This window comes from Lynx canadensis, chromosome B3, assembly GCF_007474595.2.
Source record: "Lynx canadensis isolate LIC74 chromosome B3, mLynCan4.pri.v2, whole genome shotgun sequence".
Taxonomy (NCBI): Eukaryota; Metazoa; Chordata; class Mammalia; order Carnivora; family Felidae; genus Lynx; species Lynx canadensis.
In genome coordinates, this window is record NC_044308.2 from 68,803,506 (window position 1) to 68,830,181 (window position 26,676).

Below are 26,676 nucleotides of genomic sequence, written 5' to 3' on the forward strand. Positions count from 1 at the left end.
AACGCTGGGCTCCTTTTAAGATGCTTCACTGAGTCGATGGGAACAAAGACAAAGGTGTGACCCACAGTTAACACCAGGACATGTCATTTCGTCAGTAGTTCGGTTTGAGACATCGGACTGGTTCAGGAGGGAAAATAGGGAAAATAGCAGACGGACAGGCTGTGGAAATGATTGGGTGTGACTCCTTTTAACGTAGCTGTTGACGCATTTGGAAATACAGCAACTAAAGTTAGTTCGAATGATTTTTAGCAATTCGGAAATAGTACAAAGAACATTTCGTTGCTCCACAGTATTAAGGTCTGGGGAGCCCTTAAATATCTCTGCAGCTGTGAGGAAAGTGCAGCCACCTTTTTATATACTTATCAGCTTTTTAAAAAACATGATACCCCGTCTATCATTTTTCTTTTCTTTAGGCTCCTGGTATGACATGAAAAGTTATCTCTTCAACAGAGCGATTCTTTTAATCCAAATAGAGTTGAAATAAAATTACTCCAGACCTTATTATTCAGACCTGTGCCTTCTCTCCATACCACCGGCTTTTGCCTTCTTTGCTCATTGCTCTGAGGGAGGGGAGGCACAGGAGAGGACCACACCTCACACTAGCCCCTGTGGTTGCTGGTATGCAGGTCTAAATAATATTCGGTGCCTAAGAGGTGCTCTTGGCATATAGAAGGAAAATGTTAGAATTTCTCGTTAGGATTAACTTTCATCTCAGGCTTTGGATGTTTTTTGTGCATATTTAGGGATGGGGTCCTATGCTGAAACATCTTTTCCTAAGGGGTATGTGTGATCAAAATTATTTGACTGTGTCTCAGGGCAGGGTAATAGGATGGGGAAGGGATTTAGGCAAAAGGTCGAAAAAGCGGATACCAACAAATTCTAGGACTTCTTTGTGGATTTCAATGTTGTCATGTTACCAACTCAGGAATAACGACAATAAATAATAGTTTTGTCTCCTATCATGTACTGTTGGGTTCAGACCATGGTGGGTGAATCAGACAGATGAAGGGAAAAAGAAGCAGACACAGCAGCTTTATGTTGAGTTGTCTCTTTGCTTGTGCGTCTCCCACTGGGTGGGTTGCCACTGAGTGAACAGCCAAAGTGGAGCTACCTGGGGTGACAGAGAAGGTACCGAGATGGTCCTGCAGCTGATGGGTCCATTTCTGCACTGCTGGTTGCCCTTTGAAAGTCCTGCATTTCAGAGCTGTCTGCAATGGTGAGATCTGGGTAAATAGGACCCCTTTAAGTGATGGTGCAGAAGGCCACATGCCTTGAAGGGAAAAGACCACAGGGCACAGAATGTGACCATATGCCTGTCCCCCAAGCTGCCTTTCTGTCGCTAGGCTATAGTTACATTTGTTTCTCTCTCTCACTCTCGAATGCTTCTGAGAAGTTTCAAAGGAAGGTAAGCAGTACCTATCTCATTTACACGCTTCTCTGGTAGAACAGCTCGGGTTTCTGCTCATCCTGGGCAGGGGACTTTTCTAAGAACAGATTTGGCCCTACACACCCTCTCCCAAGGATGTTGCATGGCTGTGGTCACCAGTCTCCCCCTCGCCCATAGGCTGGCCACTCGCTTCTAGAATGAATTCTTGGGGAGCTTTGCAATGGGTCTTTCCTTTGTAGTCTGTCTTTCAGAATTCTTGTCCTGCTTTGCTCTAGAGGGGGCCACAAGCGGCCCGTGCTGACATTTTTCCTTGTCCTTCCCCACAGGCAGCACAAGGGGGTGGCCACAGGACCCTGCTATATGGCCACGCGATTCTCCTGCGGCACTCCTTCAGCGGAATGGTAAGCACATCTGGATGTCCGCTTTCACCATTCGAGGAGGAGGAAAAAGATGAAGAAGGGAGGAAGTATAGGAAACCAACAAGCATCTAGATTATGTTAACACACAAGTAATTTGGAATGTAAACATTATTGCTTTGCATTTTCTTCATATAACTTACTCATTTTGCAATTAGGGATTTGCCTAATGTCTAACCACTCTCCTCCCCACTCTGGGAAGAAAAAGGACCTTGTCTTTTTTTTTTAATTTAACTAAACCTAACCCTATCAAGGACAGTACCTTATACTAGATGCTCAATAAATATTTGTTCAACTGATGAGGAAATAAACCATGAAATAATTCGTTAAGCATATAAGGATAACCAACAGAGAAGAAAAATCAAATGAGATTTTTATGAAATTTCTACTCTTCTGCTAGTTAACGGAAATGGGATGGTATCCATTGCCTTCAGTCCTGGAATAATTGGAAGGTATTATGTTAATCCAGAGGCTGTAGGAAGATAAGGAGCAAAGCCGTCACAGAAAGCTCATTGAGCTGTAACTAATTAGGGGTCTGGAACCGGAACTAACCAAAATGGTGCTAACTCAGTGTAACATGAGAAAAAGTGTTCAAGTTTTAAGTAAATATAATTAGAAAAATCTGGATACTGTAGAACTTTTGCAGGGCACGTTAAGGAGACTATGGTGATCTCAGTCGAATGTAACCAGCTCTAATCCTGTGCCAGCTCTAATCCTGCTTGCTTCCATCCCTGTATTGCTCATCGTCACTTGTATCAGTGTAAGGGAGGTTCGTCTTCTTTCTCTGGCCCAAGTGGAAAATGTTACATTAATTCAAGACTTCGTTTTCACACATTTACACCTGCAGTATGCTCACAGTTCATCTCAAAGCTTGAACTGTCAGATTGGCAGCAGGAGCTGCAGCTGGCTCTTAAATAATTTATTTATGGCGGCTTTTTTTTTTTTTTTTCTTCCTGAGGACTGGTAAGAAGTTGACCTTTTCAGCCTGAACATTCTTCTGTTGTAGTCTTTCATGGCAGAGGACAGAGAACAAAAGTGACCAAATGGAAGGTTATAGGAGCAGGAGATGGGGACATTTAGAGAGTGGGGAAACTTTGTATCCTGATGATGTCTAGAACTGAGATGGGATCATGTATCTTTCAGAACCTGGTGCTTATCCATAGGGTAAATAAAACCTTAATACCTCTCTTTTCCTACCTGAACAGACTAAACAAAACCTCAAACAGCATGCCTCTTGTGGCTTTGACAACTTGGGCTAAAAGCATGGTAGAGATGTGAAGGATTATGTGATTTATTATTATATTTACTGTCCCCCAGGCCCAGAAAAATTTGGATTCACAGTTAACATAAACTCTCTACTAGCTAGTTCTTTTTAGGAGTAGCTCTGAGAATGAAGCCTGTGACATAGGATTTTGGACAATGCAATGATTCTCCATTTATCTGTTGCAGAGAAGTAGAAGTAGAACTCAGAAACCACATTTCAAGTGCATATCTGCCAACCAGTTTGATTCTAAGATCAGCCACTGTGCCTGCCAGTAAAGGGGGCAAGGAACAGGCCATGGCTTTTTTCCATTATTATTTTAAATATCAATGTTAAGTTTTACATGCACATGCATTTTTATAATCAGTGGCGGGGGGGTTGGGGGGGAGGGGATCCCATACACATTGAGAAGTCCTGAAGCTCATAGAAAGTTGGAAAACCAAAATAAATACAAGTAGGGGAATCATCATGGTCCATCTCACTGTCCAAAGAGAACTTCAGATATCATTTTGGTGTAATTCCTGTTAGCCTACTTGCCAGACATTTAAGTTTTGTGTACCTGTTAATTGTGCTGTTTTGCATATGTTCCATGCTATTACACACTCTGGATAAATACTCTTAATGGTAACATATTTCATAAAATGAAGGACCAAAGTTTATTAACTTTTGCATTATTGTTGGTTGTAGATGTTCCATTTATATTGTCTCCAATTTAAAAGTTTCTCAGTATCTTTGAACTAAAGCATATTAAATCTGTTTGAAATATTAACTTCAAACTTATATCTGTAGCATATAGTCCTAGAAGTTAAATCACTGGGTCACCAGAGAAGAACATCTTTGAGATTTTAAATATACTATTAAAAGTATATCTCAAATGTGTTATACCATTGAATACAGTAAATGAGCCCTTTATACAGTAGCTCAGTATTGAAATTGACAACTGGAAGCCAACTAGTGGTGAGATGCCAAGACCTGATAGAAGAGTATGACTTCACTAGCATCTGCTCTTGTTTCACAGTATCTAACATGTTTGACCACATCAAGATCCCAGACAGATAAACTTGCCTTTGATGTAGGTCTACGGGAACATGCCACAGGTAAGTCAACGTTCCCAGATCTCCTGTTCACTTGGGTCTTGGGCTAAGGGCTTTTGAGAAGGATACTGAATAATAAGTTCTTCATTGGGGATTCCAAACCAAGCAACCAGTGGGGTCAAGGAATAGGTCTGATAAAATTTAGGGGAATAAGAAAGAAACAACGTGTGATGGAGACATAGTAACTAAGAATGAAGGACAACATAATGCTTTCGCCACAGTCACATACTTTGGGAAACATTGGCTTGTGTTTTGTTTTGTTTTGAGGTCAGTCAAAAATGCTGACAGTCAGGAGGTGGATGCTAAGAAAGGTGGTGACCATGATGCAGATTCTCCCTGGAAACCAGAAATGAAGAAGAGAGGACCAACATAACTATACATACTTAATAGTTACGGTGTCACAGAAGGGTCTGACTTGCTGTGGGTTATTCCATAGACCAGTGGAGCAATGGGATAGAAGTTGAAAGGAAACACATTTCACCCCAATGAAAAAAACTACTTTGCCATATCTGCAATTATCCACCACCATAGCAGCTGGCCCTGGGATGTAGAGTGCTCGGTGTGGCTGGAAATATTCATAGGTAATATGACCATCCTTCAAGGACAATGTATATGGAATATCTGCTCCACTTACAGGTTGGGCTATGTATCAATCAGGATTCTTGGTTGCAAATGGCAGAAATTACTTCAGGTTAGCTCAAACTGAATGAGAATTTGCTGGAAGAAGGTTGGGTAGAACCTGCTCTAAAGCAGAAACCCCAGGCCTGGAAAAAGGATAGGAACAAAGGCCAGAGAAGAGAAAACATCCTAGGTCACACTGCAGGAAGAGTCTAATTTGAATACAATCTTTCATACCATGACAGGAAGTTCCATTGTTGGGTAGCCAAAGGGCAAAATTACATGTTGTTCCAAAATTGTGTCAGTTCATAAGGGAATGATCCAGATTGTCTGATTTTACAGATGATCTAGGAAAAAAAAAATGAAGTTTTAACGATGTGTGCCTGCCATCTCTGCATTGTGCTCAGGGATGTCTGAGAATTCCTGAGGAGAAGCCCTGCCTCTCCACTTCTCATTTTTGTACAAAGCACAAGAGTGGGCTCCATGATGCTTTTTCTCTTAAAATGAGATAATACTTGCATTTGATTTGAGGTTGCTTTGTTTTCAGCTAAAGTGTTATTCTTAAAATATAATTTCCTCTAAGGTATTGTCAACCTTTGCTGATGATTACAAAATGAGTGAAATGCCACACTCACTGATTGTAAGTTGACCACTATATATAAACCAGCTGTCAGTCTTAGAGCATGTAATCAGAAAAGTCCTATACGTTCATTCTGCTGACATTGGTAGAATGACTTTAGGCTTTTTGAGAGAATCGTTTGCTTTATTTTCTGTGACCCAATCGCTCATTCATTTCAAACTGTTCTATAGAACTGAAACTTTCCCCTGATGGGATTCAATCATATTGGCTGTTCTATCAGTGTCCTCTTATAGAAACATCCACCGTCATCTAGGAGATGTCCTTGGCCTCTCTCCTAGATTCCATGTTTCCTGGATCTCATGTTTTTCTCCCTCATTGGTTTACCACGTCACTTTGGTGGAGCCCATTATCCAGTAGCTTTTACAGAAAAGATCCATGGGAGGTAAATCATCATCTAAGAAGTTTAAATCATGCTTCACAAGTAATTCATAGTATTCTACATTGGAACTAAATTTTTCCTCTGCATCTCGAAGGCTTTCTTCATTTTCTTCTAGCTTAAGGCCTGGCTACTGAGATACCTACATTCAGATTCCCAATCCTTTGTGTATGACCTGTTTATATTTTCTGAGCGCTACTTAAATCTTCTGTTTTGCCCTTCTGTCTAAAATTCCACAGTGATGTGTTTGGGCATGGATCCTTTTTGTTCCAAGTCTCACAAGAATGGACCCTTTTGTGGGTCTCTCTTCACTGTGGTAGGGACTCTGTGGGCTTTTTCAGTCTTAATGCTTGCCTTCCAGCTTTGGGGAATGTTTAATACTATTTCTTCATTAATTCCTCACTTTGTTTTCTCTGTTCCTGCTTTCTGAAAATCCGCTAGATTGGTTTTCTGATTATCTCTTTACTCCTATTTCTAATGTTTCTCTTCATTCTTTTTTTAAAAAATGTTCAAACATTTATCATTGAGAGAGACAGAGCATGCACAGGGGAGGGGTAGAGAGGGGGAGACACAGAATCTGAAGCAGGCTCCAGGCTTTGAGCAGTCAGCACAGAGCCCAACACGGGGCTCAAACTTGTGAACCACAAGATCATGACCTGAGCCAAAGTCGGATGCTTAACCAACTGAGCCACCCAGGTGCCCCTCTCTTCATTATTTTTGGGAAAGTTTTTCAACTTTATCCTATAAGTCTCTTGTTTCTTTCTCTCTCTTTGAGGATACAAGGGTTTTTCTCCAAAGGGATCATTCCTGGACACTTTCATTGCCATTTCATGAATGAAAATTTTTCTTATCTGATATGATTAATTATATGAATTTTTTAAAGTTTTTTTTTTTTTCAACGTTTATTTATTTTTGGGACAGAGAGAGACAGAGCATGAACGGGGGAGGGGCAGAGAGAGAGGGAGACACAGAATCGGAAACAGGCTCCAGGCTCTGAGCCATCAGCCCAGAGCCTGACGCGGGGCTCGAACTCACGGACCGTGAGATCGTGACCTGGCTGAAGTCGGATGCTTAACCGACTGCGCCACCCAGGCGCCCCTGAATTTTTTAAAGTTTTCTTTGGCTCTCCATAATCTTTGTTTTCTCCAAGTCCCTTTGCCCAGTGTTTATTTTGTTCTTCTCATTCATGTTAGTGACTTGGCTCAGATGTCAGGTGATCCTTGCTGTCCTTTCATGTTTAGATCAAGGCAGTAAAAGCTGACCGGAAGCCCTGAATGTGTGGCTGTGGCTTGCCATCTGTTAAGCCTTACTTTTCGGTAATCTGTCAAGGATTACGCATTTCACTGGAGATGCCCAGACAATAGTATTTTTTATCTTGGGTGGTTGGGCTTCCCTAAAGAGGAATCCTTGAATTTGAGGTGAGGAGAAGACTTAGGATCACAGCTGGTGTATGAGGAATAGAGGCCCAGGGAAAGGAGCTGGGGCTTTACTAATCAGGGCATAAAATGTTAACGATTCTCTATTTTTAGCAATAGTTTTTACTTTCTTGTTTGACAGTGCTTGATATTACAAAACCATAACTTTGATGGTTGGTCATTCCATGGATTTAACTCTTAATCTTCTGTAGGGTAGAGAAGGAGGGGTCATCTGGCTGTGCTGAGTATAGAGAAGGATGCCAGGTGATAAAAGTTCCTTTATAGCTTTTAGCCAATTCTCCTGCTTTCAAGCCCATCTTCTGTTGCTACCTTCACAAGTAACTTATCTCCCATTCCAGAGACTTCCTGAGAAATTCGAAGCAGGGATGACCTTATTTCTTGAGATCAACTTCTCCCTTTTCTTACTTGAGGACTTGGGTGTTAGCTTGTCTATGCTGAAAGCATCTGTCTGCTTTCCTTTTGCCAAATTGTCCATTTCGCTTCTTTGCTATGAACTTCTCACCTGTTGTCTGAGTCTTTGTAGATTCAGGCCTTTTGAAAATCGCTGATGTTTTAAGTAGAATTACTCACGTTTCAGTAGAATTTCAGGGAGAGTATGGCAAAAAATAAAAGTGTATAAGTAGTCAGTAGACCCATGAAGTCAGTTCTTAAAGATTTGTAAGGACCTATGATGAAAACATTTTTCTATATGTATTAAAAATACTCAAAAGCTTCTGTAGTTTCTGGATTCCAATACTCTCTCCTAAACTCTGTTTTCCTGTCACTGGAAAAAATGAAAATGATAAGACAGTCGAGCAGATATGGGGCTAAATAGAAATTGAGGTCTGGAGTTTGTATATGTGTGCACATGTGTGCTTGAGGGATTGTTCTCAGGAGAAAGGAGAATCAGGGACTGACTTAGGGACACTGGTTTCCATGAAGCAATGACTAACTCAAGGAGCATTTATGTAGGAGAAGCCTGTTGGTGGACCATACATCCTGCTTCCAAACAGAGATCCGAGGGAGAGAAAGTTCGAATTGGTGATGACCTCATCCTCGTCAGCGTGTCCTCTGAAAGATACCTTGTAAGTACTTCCTACCAGACATCTTTTCATTTCTAGAATATTTTCCTTTAGGAACTAATGGCCAAGGCGAACTGAGCCACAATAGGATGGGTAGGTTAAGAAACTTTTACGTGGTGTAGTGGAGAGGTGGTTGGATTCTCTCCCTTGTCACATTCTCATGGGGCCTGGAATTTAACTGTTCATTATCCTTTCAGAGTAAGATACTGGACCCATCGAATTCTGCCAAAATACCCTGGGCACTTTCTGAGAAAACCAACGTGAGCTACTATTACTCTGAATTTCTCACGTGGTTTAGTTCTTGTCCAGTGAACCAGCCAAAAAGAACAGGACCTAGGAAAATAAGCTTATGTTGGAGGAATGGAGAATTTAAAATGCTTTCGGCAAATGGGATGTCACAGTGGTTGAAAGATGCCGGTGAGATTTTGCACCTGGGGATGAGTGTTAGGCTCCCTCGGGTGTCTGAATATCAGAGAAGTGTCTAGAGATAAGTTTTTAAGCTTCTCAGCACCCATCTTGCCAGCAGATTTTACTTTGCCTAGAACAAATGCTGGAGTAATTGTTCCCATTTGTGAATTCTCTTCTCCCAGCAAGAACAGACATTTTATGACTTCCTATTGAATCTGGGATCCAGCTGAGGGGATGAAGTCAACACTTGTCTGCCTCCTCTGTGGCAGAAAACTTCCTCTTCCCTGAAGGAAGTGTCCCCCTTTGAAGCGTGCTTCTGGATTGGGTGTAGCAGTCTCCCACAGGCTATGCAGAAAGAGCCTGATGACAGTGAGATTCTTTAACTCAATCCTTGCGGTTTTAGGTGAGCTGCTTCTGCCAGGACCAGGCTGGTTATTTAAAGGATGTCTCATTTCTGTTTCTGCTGCAGCATCTCTCCGTATCAAATGGGAACATACAAGTGGATGCCTCTTTTATGCAAACACTCTGGAATGTACATCCCACGTGCTCAGGAAGTAGCATCGAAGAAGGTGTGCTTTTTTTAATATGCGTTCAGCCCTCAGCCTTCCTGTCTGTCTTGAGCTGTATATATTGACATTTTCTGCTGCTTCCCAGCTCCTACCTAATGCCTTGCTACACAGCTAGCATTATTTTAGTCCACCTGAATGTCTTTCTCTGATGTGGATGTGGATTATTTTCTGTCCTGATTTCTGATTACACGGACATTCCTGACAACATCTTTTAATCCTTTAGAGCCCACCATTGTTTTAGTACTTATGCATGCAGGATTTGGATATGTACTTTTCCTCTCCTGCTGACTTCTCATTTTCATTTATGGTTACTAGTTATCAGTGTATAGGTCCCAGCCACTTCAGTCTTGGAAGAGATTATTTGCCAAGAAGGTGATACTGTTACTATCTCTCCAGACAGGTGGAAGAAGGACTTTCTCCATAATAAAAGTGTGTTTGGTCATTTGTTTCTACTTGTGTTTTTGCAGGGCCATTTCACAATAACAAAATGTTCTCAGTGTTTTATTCTTCCCTTGGAAGTAAGATCCTCAAAGTTTGTTCAACATATCCTATTTCTTGGAGCCGGCAAAGTCAATGCACCTTTCAAGTTACAGAATTAATATACTGGCCTTACCTTATCCATGGGTAGTATTGCAGCTGAGCAGAATAATCAAATGCCAGTGACCCTGTAGGTTATCATATTACATTTTGGCACCTTATAGCAAGATCAGAATTTTAAAGAAATACTCCTACCGTGGCTTTAATCCGATTTTTAATCTTGAGTCCAGTAGTTTCAAACTAGGAATGCCCTTCTATGATGACATGTTTGAAAATAGAGGGAAACCTAAGGGTGTCAAGGCAATGCTCCAGTTTTAGAAGGCATCGTGTTGTAGCCGAATAGTCAGGAAATGACAGATTTTTAACTCTGTCCGCAACTCATGGAAGGCTTTAAAAAGGCAGGCTATGCTTAGCCCTCTTCTTTTACACAGAAACTAACTCACCACCCTGAGTCTGTTGTTATTGTCTTTCTGTAAGAAATCAAGAAACTGGGGTTCAGTCTTCTTGAAGGAAGAGTCTTGACTGACTCTTCTCCATATTTTTCGTTTTCACTGGAGGAATAAAATTATTTCCCAGTCCCAACAGACAACTTGTGGAGATTAATTAAGGAGTGTTTGCAAATCACATAATAAAGGTCCTTATCGAAGTTTTGAGTGCCCTTGTAATTTAGCCTGGAAAGCTCATCACCTGAGTCATCTGGCCCTGCAGAAAATGCCCTCTCAGCATCCCCTGGTGAGAAGCCCACTTCAGCCCTGAGAGCATAAGTGATCCTCTTCATGACCCTTCTTTCCTGAATATTGCCCTCGTAGATTTCAATTAGGAAGAGCCATAATGCACCAGCACTTGGCGATTTTCTGTGTGAATAGAGTATTGATTGGAGGAGCCTGAGGACTGCAAAGGATAGATCCAAATGGGGCGTGGCCTCACCATCATGAGATGACCAAGAGGTTAATCAAGAGCATGATCATGGAAGATTTTAATTTTTTGAAATAAATTGGCTGTTAAGATTTCCCCTACAGTATATCATGAATCATTTTAATGCAAAAGAGGTTGTATAAGTGACACTCTTAGTATAGTAAGGTAGAGGAAAATTGGGGAAGGATTTGTGAATATTCAAGGAAAGTTTAAGAAGAACTTGCCTCGCCTGGTTAAAAAAAAGTGAACAATGGAATATCACACTGTCCCTGTACAAAATACATTGATAAACAGCCCTTTCTCCTTTGGCATGTTTCTCTTTTTTACTGTTAAGTCAACACCCAGAATACTTCAGTAGTCCCTAGTGTGATATAGCTGTGTGATTTTTTTTTTTTTTGTAAGTCCTGATGCAGACATTGAACATATATTAAGTCCATATGTCTCCTGAGATCAGACTGGCCTAGAGAATTTTTTTTACCCAAAGTGATAACAAATTTACAAATTTTGCTTTTTTCGTACAAGTAAACCTCAGACTAGAGTCCTGGTCCTAGTATGTTTTTTGAATTAAGGCTCAGAATTTATTTGAAGACTAATGGGTCATCATGCACTTGAAGCTCATTGTTTTCCATACATCTTGGAACTCTGTGGCTATTGAGATTCCTTATGCTGAAAGCTAAGTGCTTATAGGTAGTGGCTCACTCACTGTGGGATACTGGAATGTCATTTTGCCTCCCCTTGGTGCTGTGGGATGGGCATCCAGGTTTTATCTGTGTCTGTTAAATGCATTCGAAAGCCAGCTTCCCCTAAGACAGCTCTTTTTTTATATATATGAAATTTATTGTCAAATTGGTTTCCATACAACACCCAGTGCTCATCCCAAACGATGCCCTCTTCAATACCCATCACCTACCCTCCCCTCCCCCCCCCCATCAACCCTCAGTTTGTTCTCAGTTTTTAAGAGTCTCTTATGCTTTGGCTCTCTCCCACTCTAACCTCTTTTTTTTTTTTTCCTTCCCCTCCCCCATGGGTTTCTGTTAAGTTTCTCAGGATCCACATAAGAGTGAAACCATATGATATCTGTCTTTCTCTGTATGGCTTATTTCACTTAGCATCACACTCTCCAGTTCCATCCACATTGCTACAAAGGGCCATATTTCATTCTTTGTCATTGCCACATAGTACTCCATTGTGTAGATAAACCACAATTTCTTTATCCATTCATCAGTTGATGGACATTTAGGCTCTTTCCACAATTTGGCTGTTGTTGAGAGTGCTGCTATAAATATTGGGGTACAAGTGCTCCTATGCATCAGTATTCCTGTATCCCTTGGGTAAATTCCTAGCAGTGCTACTGCTGGGTCATCGGGTAGGTCTATTTTTAATTTTCTGAGGAACCTCCACACAGTTTTCCAGAGTGGCTGCACCAGTTTGCATTCCCACCAACAGTGCAAGAGGGTTCCCGTTTCTCCACATCCTCTCCAGCATCTATAGTCTCCTGATTTGTTCATTTTGGCCACTCTGACTGGCATGAGGTGATATCTGAGTGTGGTTTTGATTTGTATTTCCCTGATGAGGAGCGATGTTGAGCATCTTTTCATGTGCTTGTTGGCCATCTGGATGTCTTCTTTAGAGAAGACGACAGCTCTTAGTAACAGTTTGCTGATCTCCTTCCCAGCTTCCTCTTTATCCCCCATGGCTGCAATTTGATTGGGATTTTGCCACAAAACGGACACATCAAGATTGTAAGAGCTTATCCAGGAATTTTGTGTTGGATGTATTTTCATCCTAAGCAACCAGAAAATCCTTCCCTTCCTAATACTAGCAACATAATTTTCCTTGTAATGATGTGAATCGACACTTTTCACCCTACATTTTGGTGTTGGACTTGCTCATCTCTGAAATTCTATTTAACTTTCAATGTTATAATTGTTTTGACTTTCTTGGGGCGCCTGGGTGGCTCAGTTGGTTGAGCCTCCGACTCTCTTGATTTTGGCTTGGGTCATCATGCCAGGGTTGTGGGATCGAGCCCCACATGGGGTTCTGTGCTGTGTGTGGAGCCTATTTGGGAGTCTCTGTCTCTCTCTCTCTCTCTCTCTCTCTCTCTGTGTGTGTGTGTGTGTGTGTCTGTTTGTCTGTCTGTGTCTCTCTCTCTGTCTCTCTCTCTCTCAAATAAAACAAAGAATTTTGACTTTGTTGTCTTTCCTTCCTGAGGCCAGAATTCATGGAATCTGCCATTTTCCAAATGCTTCTTTCTTGGTGTTTTCTATAACTGACTCAATGCTGTGTGAATTTATCCTTTTTAAACCTGGTGTTCTCATTATTAAATTTCCCGTCAGCTCATAGTAGAATATAATTCTCTCACAGGTTACCTACTTGGTGGGCATGTAGTACGTCTCTTCCATGGTCATGATGAGTGTTTGACGATACCATCTACAGACCAGAATGACTCCCAGCACAGGTAAGCCGATAGCATCATCCTTTTCCTAGGTGTTTCAGTCTCGGGTGACTCAGACTAATCCACAGATGAATTCTGTAAGCATTGGTCAGTGGACATCAACCATACCCAGCCGTGGTATTGTAAAACAGGAATGGCAGTGCCCTGGAGCTCAAGCACAGGAGTACCTGGCCACACCTGTTGCTTCTTAGGCAAGCAGTTCTGTAATGCTTCCCAGTGCCTTCATTTTCTTTAAGTGCTTCTCTGAGGAGATTCTGGTAGCATTCATTGTAGATTGAAGCACCCACTAATCTTTCTAGTGAGTTTGTGCACTTAACTCATTCACCGGGCGCTTCAAAAGCAGATCATCTCTCTTTTTCCCCTCTCAGGTGCTAAGTAATTGAGGTGGAGTTTGGTGATTTCATTTTGCTTATTACTAAATAGGATTGGAGAAACCAAATAACAGTATCCAACAGGAGATAGATTTAGCAGGGATGGTGCCAAGGGACACATGTAGATGACACTTCTGAGGGTGATGCTTTCTGTGATCCTCTGCTTAACTCCTCAACGAATGCTTTTCAAAAATTCAAAACCAGGAGATAGACGATACTAATCCAGGTCTTAAATTCATTCTGCAGTGTCCCTTGGTAGCCTGTTGATCACCAAAGGAACAGAGCCCAAAAAGCTTGACCCCTGTAACTATAGAAACGTGGTAAATAATTAAAAAAATAAAATTGGATCCAAATTAGGTGGAATTTGTGACAGCAGTGGGTGATCTCCCAGTGGTAATACATTCTATGTTTTTGTGAATTGCCTGTGGGAACCTTGTTAACTGCATTTCTTTTACTTCATTTGACACATGGGATCAAGTCCTCACCACTAAGAGATCCTCTAGCTCAGGCTCCTGCCAAAGGTCACTTACCAGCTGCTTTCAGGTGGCAGCTTAGAAGCCAGGCTGCTGACACTCCCACCAGTGCTTGTTCCTGATCCGATGAGCTATAAAAGGACCTTCAGGAGCAGAGCAGTGTGCTCAAACATGTTAATGTGTGTCTTAGAAACCATGCATTGGCAGTATGTATCCCTATTGTGCTGAATCTCTTCCTACTTGCTCTGTCCTCTGAATATCTCTCCATGGGAACCAGATGTGACCCAGAACACTGTCTAGGATGCATAAAGTACAGACCTGTGGCAAGTGCCTAATTAATTCACTGACTTCCTCCCTGGCATTGGTCCAGTTAACTGACAGTTATCTCTGAGATACGGTGTTAGGCTGACCTAATTTCCTTAGAATTAAGGATTCCCTACCCTAAATAATGTCATGTGATTGTATGCAATGGTGATTTTCTTTTTCTTGATTTTAAATGGTAAAATGGTGCAATAGCCCAGGTACTATCTTTTAAATATTCTGCACTAAAGGGAAGATTTGCAGGTGGGTAAAGACCTGAAATTTTAGGAATTTTGCAGTCAGCTACCTCTAAGATGGAATACATCTGAACTCGTTCTTTCTTCCTATTCCAGTTCTTCTTGAAAGGGCAGGAATTTGGAAAAAAAGAAATAACCTTGTGCATGACCCTTGACCTGCCCCCCCCCCCCCCCCCCCCACCGATCCCCAACACACACACACACATTAAATTTGAACCAAATTAGTAGCAGCCTGGGCAGAAACTCTGCTTGGAGAAGCCCACCTTTTGGTAGCCATTCCTGGCGAGTACTTTAACAAGAGCCTGACGACAAAAAGGAAAGACTGTACAAATATTTGAAAGGAGGTGCTGGGAAGAGTGAAACAGATGGAGAGGAATTTCCCAAATGGCATCCTGAAGCAGGCATGCATGCCATCATTGAAATAAGACAAAGGTGACCTTCCCTTGGTTGAGGATTCTACAGGATCTAATATGTATTTGGGGGGGGGGGGATTTTACAGGTAAAATAGCCTTATCCCTTTCCTTTATAAGGAAGCATGAAGGGGTGAGTAAGCAGCTATTCATTATACTACAACCTGAGATTCTGTGTCAGCGGGTCTCAATCAAAAGAGGATGCAACCTCGTCATTGTCTTGTGGTGTCAGGAAAATCCTCAGAATTGGCCAGGATGGCCAGGAATACTGAAATCTGGGAGACAACAAAGGAATAGGGAATCAAGAATTCACTAAAAGACACCAGCAGCCATGAAGGCGTGCAGGTGATTCCAGAGTGAGGGTGCTGACTTTCCAGAGGAAATCATTTCTATTCCTTCTAAAGCCTGAAAGCACCAGGCCGGGTAGAGTGACAATCTAGCGTTTTGAGATCTGGTCTTTGGCTGTGCCTCTGGCTTGTCAAGCACCCTGGGGTAAGTCACTTAACCTGTTAAAGCTGAGGCTAAGCTGTCAGCCAAGCTTTCAAAGTGCCTCAGCTCACCACCCACTCTACACTTCTCCTTGGGTAATTGTCTTATAGAACAAGAACAGGTTGTTTCAACCTCTGTAACCATACAAGATTAAATGGAGCAGGCTGCCCTCAAGTTTCCCAGGTGGGAGGGACTAACCTTCCAGAATTCTTCAGATGTCAGAGGGAGAGAATTCTATAACCCTGTGACCTGGGGTGAGCTGCTCCTACCCTCTTCACCTGAGAGACACTTCCAGTCCTGAGTGGGGAGACACATAAATGAAAACCTCAGCAAGTGTGGGTGAGTAGGAGGTCAGCGCAATGCCATTACCATTCTAGGCTTGGCACAGAGACACCTGGGCAGTTAGAGCTCTCAAGTCACACAGGATTTCTTTCTTAATATTTACTGTGTGTTTCCTGATTCCATATACATTTGGACAAGGTTTAGAATGTGTTCTATAATCCCACCACCCAAAGGCAACCACTATTAACATAACATTTCAGTGTCTCTGTGCCATGTAATGTGTTATTCTATATTTGACATAAATATCTGTATTTAAAAAAAATTTTTTAAGTTTATTTGAAGAGAGAGTACACAAGTGAGGGAGGAACGGAGAGAGAGGGAAAAAGAGAATTCCAAGCAGGCTCTACACTGAAAGTGCAGAGCCCGAGGTGGGGTTCGAACTCACGAATTGTGAGATCATGACCTGAACCGAAATCAAGACTTGGATGCTTAACCGACTGTGCCACCCAGGCACCCGTATAAACATCTGTATTTAAACAAAATTTGGATGGGGCCGCCTGGGTGGCTCAGTCGGTTAAGCATACAACTTCAGCTTAGGTCATGATCTCACGGTTCGTGAGTTCAAGCCCCATGTTGGGCTCTGTGCTGACAGCTTAGAGCCTGGAGCCTGCTTCAGATTCTCTGTCTCTCTGTCTCTCTCTGTCTCTCTTCCCCTCCCCCACTCATGCTCTATCTCTCTCTCAAAAATAAATATATTTTTTTAAATTTTGGGTAAATTCATCTATGAATATTTTTGTGCATGTCCTTTACTTTAAAAAACGCATTACCTTTTCACAACCATTCTGTGACTAAAGTCTTGAGTCAGGCTCATTTTATAGATAACAAAGCTCCGTACAGAGCTGTGAAGGGACTTGACAAGGTCACACACCTAAGAGAGTCAGACGGAGGTCTGCCCAACTCCCAAGCCGCTATTTTCAACCAACTTATAATGATCTTACTTATTCAGATAAAAAATAATAATTGCCCATTTTCTCTTCATCTCTACTGATTACCTGTTGTCTCAAAACCTAGATCAAGATCCTCAGGGAGCTTGAGTGATTCAGTTGTAGTATAGAGAAACCTTCTGTGGTGGAGGTGGGATTTTAAATTAGTGCAGTTAAATGCAATTAAACGACCAGTCTTGATCTAAAGTCACAAGATTCTCAAAAAGAGCCTGGATTCAGTATACCAGGTAATCTGGGACCACTATTCATGAGACATACTCTTCAACAAGGATAGTTAACTTACATGGGTAGGTCGGTCCCTATTGTATGGCTTGAAAAATAGAGTTTACTGATCATCAGATAAATAGCAGCAAACCCCAATCAAGGGACATTTTACAGAATACCTGACCACCACTCCTCAAAATTGTCAAAGTCATGGAAAATAAGGAGGGACTAAGAACAGGCCAGAGGAAACAAGGGAGACAGGACAGCTAAATGCATTGTGGTATTCCTGGATTGGATCCTGGAACGGGAAAATAAATATTAATGGAAAAACTGCTGAAATCCAAGGCAAGCCTTGATTAGCTAGCGATGACATAGCAATGTTGGTTTGTTAGTTTTTACAAATGTAACATGTACATTCATGTGTAGTATAGATAACATTAGGAGACAGTGAGACTATATACCTCTTTCTACTATCTTTGCAACTTTTGTAAACCTAAAATTACTCCAAAATAAACAACTTTATTTAAAAATACATCAAAAGATTAATAGAGAAAAGGAGACAAGAGCACAGTGATAAAATTATGGACACTATAGCAATTGAGCATAAAGCTTTGTTCTGGACTTCCTAGAATAATGGAAGTGAATTCATACTGTACTGTATATATGTTTTAAAAGTACAAATACATTTTTTAAGAGATGGAAAACTACATCAAAGAGCTTAACCTAAAAGAATTGGAGCATTTGGTATTTGCTCTGATGGTATGTGAGTGATTATGCTATTTTGACTGTGCAAATGGAGATGGTCCTTTTCATCATACCCCTGACGGTCCATGAGTGTCCATTATCTGTTGTGGTGAGCAGTTCCCTCCCCCATAGCACCTTTTTTCCCTCCTCAGAGGTTGAGACTGGGAAATTATTCTTCTCTTTGACTCAGCTTTTAGTTTTGCTGACTCTATGAGGGCTTAGAAAAGTGGCAGGGTTTGAACAATCTCTGCCGGGAGCTGTCCCCTCCCCGGTGCTGATCAGTGTCAAGCTCAGAGGAGCTAATCTCCAACTCTGCTCACAGGAGGATATTCTATGAAGCTGGGGGAGCTGGGACACGAGCCAGATCTCTGTGGAGAGTGGAACCCCTTCGGATAAGGTAATGGAAGGCTTGGGTGGTGCTCTTTTCGTGATTATTTTCTTTTCCTATACTCTCCATTTTCTTAAATATTTCATTTGTTCCACATCACCTGGCAAACTCTCAAAAGTTCCTTGGCCCAGAGCTAAGTTTTGAAATTTTCCTGAGTTTGTTTTCAAACAACAGTAACACACAAACACACACACACACACACACACACTCTGAAGCCAGAGGACTCCGCTGCCCTGAACCCAGCCCCCAGGTCTTACTGCCCTTGCAGTGACCGGGTTATAAAAGGTGAGCTTGGATATGTCTGCTGAAAGTCATCAAAGTATTTCTCCCATTTGCTTTCTTGAACAGATTCTCTGAAACCTAGCTAGTGTTTCTCTTCTCAGTAGTATGGTTGGCTCCAGTGGAACATTAGCTTTAAATGACAGAACTAGTGGTTGTGATGGCAGGAGGTAGAGAAGACTAAAGCATCACTGCAAATGTAGCTGTGAGGAAAACCGTATTTACCTGACTTGCCAGAAACAATTTTGTACCTGGGGTGGAACGAACAGGAGACTGAGACTTGAGCTGTGTGCCTGAGTAAAAACATGTGGTCTCCAAACATCAAAGTACAAAGCAGCATCCAGTAATCTCTGGGCTGTTATTTTGCTGAGAGGGATTGCAAGTCAGGCTAGAGATGAACTGCTTGGGATAACAGAGGAGGGAAAAGTGTTTAGTTTTCCTTGTCAGCCTTTCCCACTGGCTCCCTGCTCAGTCTCTCCCTGAATATATGTTCATTATGAAAGTCTCTCTTGTGAGGGTATATGCCTCCAAGGTGGTCTTCAAGCTAATCCGTAGAAATCAGAAGAAAATATTAGAACTTATGCACACAGAAACATTTAAATTTTTTACTGAGAACAACTCTTTGGAAGTTTCTGGTTTAAAGAATACTGGTTATAAGGATCACCCACTTGTTAGCTGGCTCAGGGCATTTGTATTCTCTCCCAGCCCTGTTAAAAAGCTTGCAATAACATACTCACATTCTCGGGATATTAAGCCTTGGTTCTTGCTTAATGGACTTCTTTAAAATGTCAAAATAGGTATGTATATATAGTTTCAGTTAAGGTTGTTTATTTCCCCAGAGGTCTAACCATGAGATTTTATTCTAACTTAAAAGATAATGAGCTCAGTTGTTCAGTAGATAAGTGCTCCCCAAATACTTATGGTGACTTTTGTTGAATGCCAACATTTTGATGTAGGTCCATTGAAAGGTTTCCACTCAAACACAAGGTCTCTCTTACCTTAATCATCTAACCTTGCTTTATTTTTTTCCACAAAATGTATCCCCTTCTAACACAAATACACACACACACACACACACACACACACACACACACTTCTTTATTCTCTGCCTCTCCCTGGCAAGTGTAAACTGCACAAATATTTTTACTATTTCTCTTAAAGATGGGATTCTTTGTGGTAGTAGAATGTTTGAGTTGAGATAGCACATCAGAGATGACTTTGTTTTCCCAGAAATGAGCTTTCCTTATAAGGTATTCTTTTCATGTGTTTTTATATATCAAGAAACCTCAGAGGAGTGAAGGAACAATTGGAAGCCTCAGACTTCCAGTTGCATTAAATTGTTGTCTTGTCCCAAGATCATCATCATCGTTGGTGTTCTTTTTTTTTCCTTTTTTCCCCTTATTTTTATTGAAGTATAATTACCATACAATGTTATATTAGCTTCAGATGTACAATATGATTCAACAATTTTATACGTTACTGGATGCTCATTAAGATAAGTGTATGCTTAATCCCCTTGATCTATTTTACCCATACCCACACCCACCTCTTCTCTAGGAACTACCAGTTTGTTCTGGATTTGAGAGTCTATTTTTGTCTCTTTGTTGTTGTTCATTTGTTTCTTCAATGTCACATATAAGTGAAATCATAAGATATTTGTCTTTGACTTATTTCAGTTAGCGTTACACCCTCTGGATCCATCCATGTTGTTGCATATGGCAAGACCTCATTTTTTTAGCTAAATAATACTCCATTGTGTGTGTGTGTGTGTGTGTTATTAAAAAGGTATGGTGTGTGTATATATGTATGATTATAAGTACACATACTTACTCATCTGTGGATGGATACTTGCATTGCTTTCATGTCTTGGCTGTTGTAAATAATGCTGCAGTAAACATAGGGGTGCATGTATCTTTTTGAATTAGTATTTTTGTGTTCTTTGGGTAAGTACCCAGTAGTGTGATTACTGGATCATTGGGTAGTTCTACTTTTAATTTTCTGAGGAAACTCCATACTGTTTTCCACAGTGGTTGTACCAGTTTGCATTCCCACCAACAGTGCACAAGGATGCCTCCTCATTGGTGTTAAGAGAGGCCACAAGAGAAGTACCATGCTGAGTTGTCAGCAGACCTGAAATCCTAAAGCAAGCCAGGAGACAAGTGCTTTGTCCCTTAAGGAAGAGGGTTTAAAAGTCTGCTAGCATGTGGAAGAAAGCACAGGAGAAATATTGAAATAGACATAGTTTTGTGTAAATGCAGTTTCTTGTCTGTTTCATCTGCCCAGTTGGAGTGGCAGTAACATCAGATGGGGCCAGGCTTTCCGCCTCCGGCATCTCACCACAGGCCACTACCTGGCCTTGACAGAGGACCAAGGCCTTATACTGCAGGACCGGGCAAAGTCAGACACCAAGTCCACAGCCTTCTCTTTCCGGGCTTCCAAGGTAAGGTGTGATAAAGTCGACTTTGACCTCATTTAAGAGTGAAAGCTCTGAAACTTCCAGAAAGCACTATTGCTGAAAAGAAAGTGGGCTGGAACAAGAAATTCAGCCTTCTGATAAACACTTTCTTCTTCCATCTTTTGAATTGAGTGTATAGGGGAAGGATCACAGGGATGGGCACTATTGCTCACAGGCTAATGAAAAATGTTGTTTAATATATTCTAAGTTGTTTTTAATACTTGGAAACATATGCTTCAGTCCTATAAGGCAATAAGAACATGGAAGCATGAGTTTTAATGCTATATTTGTTGAAAGCAAGGCGGCAATCTCTTTCAGAAAGATGCAGAGAAGACATAATTCTGAACATGACCTCTTCTTGCAGTTATTTGTATTATACAAAGTCACCAGTACCTTCTTCATCTTTTTCCTAGGTTGTCTCTTCTCTCTGCTCTCACCCGTCCATCCCCAACCTCCATTAAAAGCAGACCCTCTGGTAGTTAGGTTAACTGCAACATGTAGCTTTGCCTTCTGATGTGTATATAGGCATCTGTTTTTTAAAGACTTCTTTCTATCCTTAACGTCTAGCTAGGTTTTAACTCTGCATAACTCAGAGCTGGATCTAGTTGGATGGTCAGAATTGCATGCTGAGCTAACTTTTGACAGAGAGTTGGATGCTCTGTCACTTTATGATTGTTCTGGAAAGATCACGCAAGCATCAGAAAGGCTGTGCACCGATGCATGCCTAGTTATCAGGGAGCCTACACCTCCTAATGAGACAGTTCGACATCTCTTTTGGGGGTTGCATCTCTAGTTTTGTTCTTTGCTCTTTTCCAGAAATAGATCTTGATTTGTGTTCCCAACACGATTCCAGGAAGGGGTGGTTGATGATTCTGTTCATGTAGGACTCGGTGTGAAGCTGACAGATGAATTTTCCATGGGCAGCTCAACTTCTCAATGAATCAAAGGAAGACAGTCTTCCACCATTGCCCTTCTTTGAAGCAGGGGGCTCAGACTCGTTTTTTCCTTCTTTTTTATGGTCCCAGAGTCTTTATAGGCAGAGAATCTCTTTGGCATATAGGTTTTTCTCCCCAAATGGCCATATATCAGAGTTAGGCTATTTCCACACCTTTATTTCAAACATTAAAATATATAAACTTCTTACCCTAAATTTTTCTCAGATATCACCTTCCATCTGCTTCTCCTTAAATGTTGTGTTGGCTCCTTGACTTCATTCTGGTTTTCTGACCATATCTCCTTTATGTTACCTTTATTTAAGTTTTTTAGGGTTGCCAGCAAAAGAAAGATTTTAAATATAAACATATATCTATGTAGCAAAACATTTTGGGCTCCAGGAAGTTGTTTATGGCGGTGTAACTTGCTAAAAACTCAGTGAAACAAAGCAACAAAAAAAGTCCGAAGAACAGAGACAAGCAAGATCATATTCTTCCCTAAGACACAACTTGGACATGGGGTGTAGGGGGCAACAGCAGATGTGGGAAGTTAAAAAAAAATCTGGGGGAAAAATGATTCATTATAGCAGATGACCAAGAAATGCCTTTCTAAGAATGCCAGCTTGGCTTTTTCTCTCCTGGAGTGCTCTACCGTGATCCCCTCAGCCCATTCTAGATAGGCTGAGCTGGATGGATCTGTGACACTGAGGTCTTTACTGTTTCAGAAGGGGCTTTTCTTACTATAGCAGACATTCAGGTGGCCTTCCAGGCAGCTGGCAGAATCCTGTTCCAAGGGGACTCTTGCATTCCATTCCTTTCTTGGCTCAGCCTTGTGTAGGATGGCTTGGTGCTTTCCATGGTCTCTGGGGAGAGCCAGAAAAACTCAGAGCACCGTAGAGACTCCTCATAACACTCCTTCCACTTGGCACCCCTTCTGGCCTGTGAGCACATTTATCCTCAAAAGGCCCATTTCTTATCTCCCCAAGTCCCTCCATTTCTCTGCACATGGAGGCAAGCAGCTTATGGCTGAAAGTCATCGAGGTACCATGGGGACAGCCGGCCTAGCAGAGCTGGATGTAAAAGTCACCCGTGAGTCACATTGTCCTATGCACTTGGCAACATTGTTACATTTCGGTGGAGTCACTATGTTAAAGGTTTTAAATAACTCCCAGTGCAGCAGTATTCGGCCCAGCTATGTTCATTTTAACGTGGAAGGAGCTGAAATTAAAATGACCTAGGCTCCATGGCAGGCCAAGATACAGCTGTGCTCCTCCAGGAGATCTGGGCTTCCTGAGGACATTGTGTGGGCAGAGCATCTGGCATCTTAGAATGTGAAGCTACACCATAAGCAGGAATGTATGGAGCACGCATGGCTCTGCCATACACAATGTAAAGAACTCTTGGGAGAAGAACACTAGAAATGCCTTGATTGCTCTGGAGGCTCAATTCTTCCCTAGTAAATGTGGTTTTACCTTGCTTGGTGCAGGCTCTTCTCCCTTAAATGCACGCTCCAGTGTGCTTGCCCTCACTGGGGAGTAGTGAGGCTCCCCGCAGAAAGAGACTTTTGGCTCTGTTTCTGAATGGTGTGAGAGCCATTGAGCCATCTTGCCAGCTCTTGCCTGCTATAGGTGCTATGTGATGGAGCAGATGGCAGACAGTAGTCTCAGATACCATTTCAGGATCTGGGTGGTGGCACAGGGGTTGGGGGAACTAAGTGGGAAGGCTGAGAGATGGAGATTCTGTGTCCTTTGTGCCTTTGTGAATAGGATTAAGAGGGTAATCATCTGATCCCCTCTGTATGTTGGAGAATCTAGGAAACAGAAAAAGAGATTCCCAGGAAGGACACTCTGGGCTCATGTGTTCAGGGAAGCACTGGGTTAGCTGAGCTGTGAGTCATTTGGCACTGATGGGCTTCCCACCCCGTGTTCCTGTCTGGCTTCATTAGCCTGTGACAGCTATGACTCCTAAATTGGGGACCATGGAACAGCTGCCGGTGCATGTTAAAATCCTTAGCAGGCTGCCCTTAGGAGGAAGTGGCAGGTACCCTGTGAATCTTGTACACATGGATAGGACAGGGGTGTGACTGAGCCTTCGTGGAAGGTGCTCAAAACTAACACCTGCTGCAGTCATTGGCTCAGATGAAATCAAACCGAGGCCTTCGAGCAAGCTCTTTGAGGCATGGAGAATAATGATAAGCATGTGATCTTGGTCACTTTCTCTCCCTTTCCTTCAGCAGCGTGATCCAAATCAACCTGGAGGTCGGGGATGTGTTGTTGCCCCTGAACTGCAGCATCACAACTTACTTTTTTTTTTTTTTAACATTTATTTCTTTTTTAACATTTATTTATTTTTGAGACAGAGAGCATGAATAGGGGAGGGTCAGAGAAAGAGGGAGACACAGAATCTGAAACAGGCTCCAGGCTCTGAGCTGTCAGCACAGAACCCGACACGGGGCTTGAACCCACGGACCGCGAGATCATGACCCGAGCCGAAGTCGGACGCTTAACCGACTGAGCCACCCAGGCGCCCCAACAACTTACTTCTTTAATGTGGAAGTGGTGTAAGATGGAGAATGGCTTCCAGGTCACCGAGATCTGGCCTTGACTCCCGTCTGCTCTCTGTGTGGTCTTCGACACAGTCTTACTCTGGTTGCCCCTCATTTGAGGTCTGTCATAAAGGGTTAAGATCCAATCCCTGCCTGCCCTTCCATCTTATCTACATCACTTGGCTCACAGTTGCCTTGAGCGCTGGCATACTAAATATTTACCAGTCCTTGAACATGTTACTTTTTCTCACTGCTAAACCTGGACCTAGAATGCCTTCTACCCCACCTACACACCCCCGCTCATGAACTCCTCACCCTTCCAGACCAGTGTCGGATGCCTTTTACAGAAGGAGGCTCTTCCGTTGTCCTCCAGTAGGGCCCTGTTCGTGCTTCTGTAACAGCCATCAGTCCCTGGACCAGGAGCCCCTAGATGACAGGGACCACATATGCCCCCCTTTTTGCACCCCAGCACCTGGCACAGTGTGTAGCATGTGGTAAGTGTGGAGATGGCTTCCTGAAGGCATACATGAATGTGGTCACACGCTAAGATAGGCTAAAATCCATTTCATTTTATCCCTCCTCATCTTCATAGAATTATCCTGCCATCACTGTGTAATCATTTTGGATCAGAATACTCTCCCTATAAACATTCAAGCAGACAGATTCATTATTTGGAACATCTAAGTCAAATTTCTGTGAACTTGATTTCACATCATTTCCCCATTGTCTTGACATTGCACAGCCATTCCCCAAGGATTGTCAGATAATGTGATTTAATATTTTCTCTGGCATAGCAATACTGTCTATTTAGCTGTCATGTCTGCACATCAGTTTACAACACTTTATTCCTCTTGGGGAAGAAGGAATTAGTAATGTTAAAGCAAGCCTTATCACATGTAGCCATTTATTTTAGAGTTATTTTTAATGATTGTACTGTAAGTCTTGAATGGTCGAGATAGAATCTCAGTTTGCCTATTTTATTGCATAAGGAAACAAAACTACAATTGTTCCCGATTGGAGGAAATTTTTCCTCAGTGTATTAAACACTAAATTCAATTTAGTCAGCAATGATCAAATATCTACTAAGCACTGTGTTCTTGGCCAAACTTCCCTGTCTTTTACTTTTCTTTTAATTTTTGAATGTTTATTTTTGAGAGAGAAAAACAGAGCACAAGCAGGGGAGGGGCAGAGAGAGAGGGAAACACAGAATCTAAAGCAGGCTCCAGGCTCTGAGCTGTCAGCACAGAGCCCACGAACCGGGAGATTATGACCTGAGCCAAAGTCGGATACTTAACCAACTGAGTCACCCAGGCTCTAAAAAAATCCCTGTCTTTTAAAAACTGTACACTGTTCTCTCTGATGTGTATGGAAAGCATCTCTGTAGACTAGCCTCGTGCCCTTTAACCTTGGCGGCATGAATCAAGATGGCAGCTGGGCTCATGGCACATCGCTTAGGAAAACATTGACTCTGTTTATTCCAGCCCCTTTGCTTGCTCTGTTTCCTCACTGAGTTACCAGTAGGGGAAAGAGAGAAAAGGGCTAGGAGAAAACATCTACCTTAAGATTCAAATATCTAGAGACAACAGTTGTATTTCATTTCAAATACACTACACGTGTATTTTTAAAATTTAAACCAATGATTCCTCAAGTCTTTATTGTTCAAAGTGGACCAAGTAGAGAAGCAGTCAAGGAAGACAGTGGGTGTGAAAAACTGGAGTGTGAATCCTGGCTCTCCCGTTTGCTGTTAATCCTTAATGTCTTTTGTCTAGAAAATGGGGGTGAGGAAGTGTGGTTCAAACGGTTGTTGTGCGGATTCAGTGAGACAAGGAAAATGGCCTGGGAGTGTCTCCTTATCCACGAAATGGCGGTAGTATTGCCTACCTCCTGGTGGTGGTGTAGGAATTAAAGGAGAAAGACAGAGGGAAGAGCCCCCAGGAGAAACGCACCTTCCCTAATGCAGCAGACGAGTCTGGTCCGCCCCCCACCCCCACCCAGCACACTGTAAAGTGGGAGTGAAGTCCTCCCACCCAGCCAGGTTCCAAGCAGTGTCTGAAAGTGTGTGATTTCTTGAAAGCCATTCTAAGACCTCATATTTTAGATTAGAAATTGAGAAAAGGACTCTGTTTGTGGACAAGTGAACCCAAAGGCTGTTTCTCAAAGTTTCTCCAGAGACGCCTAGGAAGGAGCCAGGCTAGCCAGGACTTTTTTGATGATATACCCCAGTATCCATGGATGGGTCTCTTCTTCCCACATTTGCTTTTCCTCTGAAACATTTTTGGGTGATTACAGTCTGTTGGAAAGGTACTTTCTTGTTGTCTGTGGACACAGGCAGTTTAATTATGTCAAATAACAAATTTCACTCTAATTAAA

At 42.1% G+C, this 26,676-nt stretch overlaps 1 protein-coding gene across 1 annotated transcript in view; it reads left to right on the forward strand.

Annotated features, from left to right (window-relative positions):
- RYR3 (ryanodine receptor 3) overlaps nt 1-26,676 on the forward strand; it is a 357,957-nt gene that overhangs the window by 56,016 nt on the left and 275,265 nt on the right. The window contains 7 exon segments of the mRNA XM_032593518.1: nt 1,714-1,788; nt 4,083-4,161; nt 8,180-8,292; nt 9,167-9,266; nt 13,083-13,176; nt 18,030-18,104; nt 20,658-20,814. Of these exon segments, the coding sequence (XP_032449409.1) occupies nt 1,714-1,788; nt 4,083-4,161; nt 8,180-8,292; nt 9,167-9,266; nt 13,083-13,176; nt 18,030-18,104; nt 20,658-20,814 (693 nt within the window).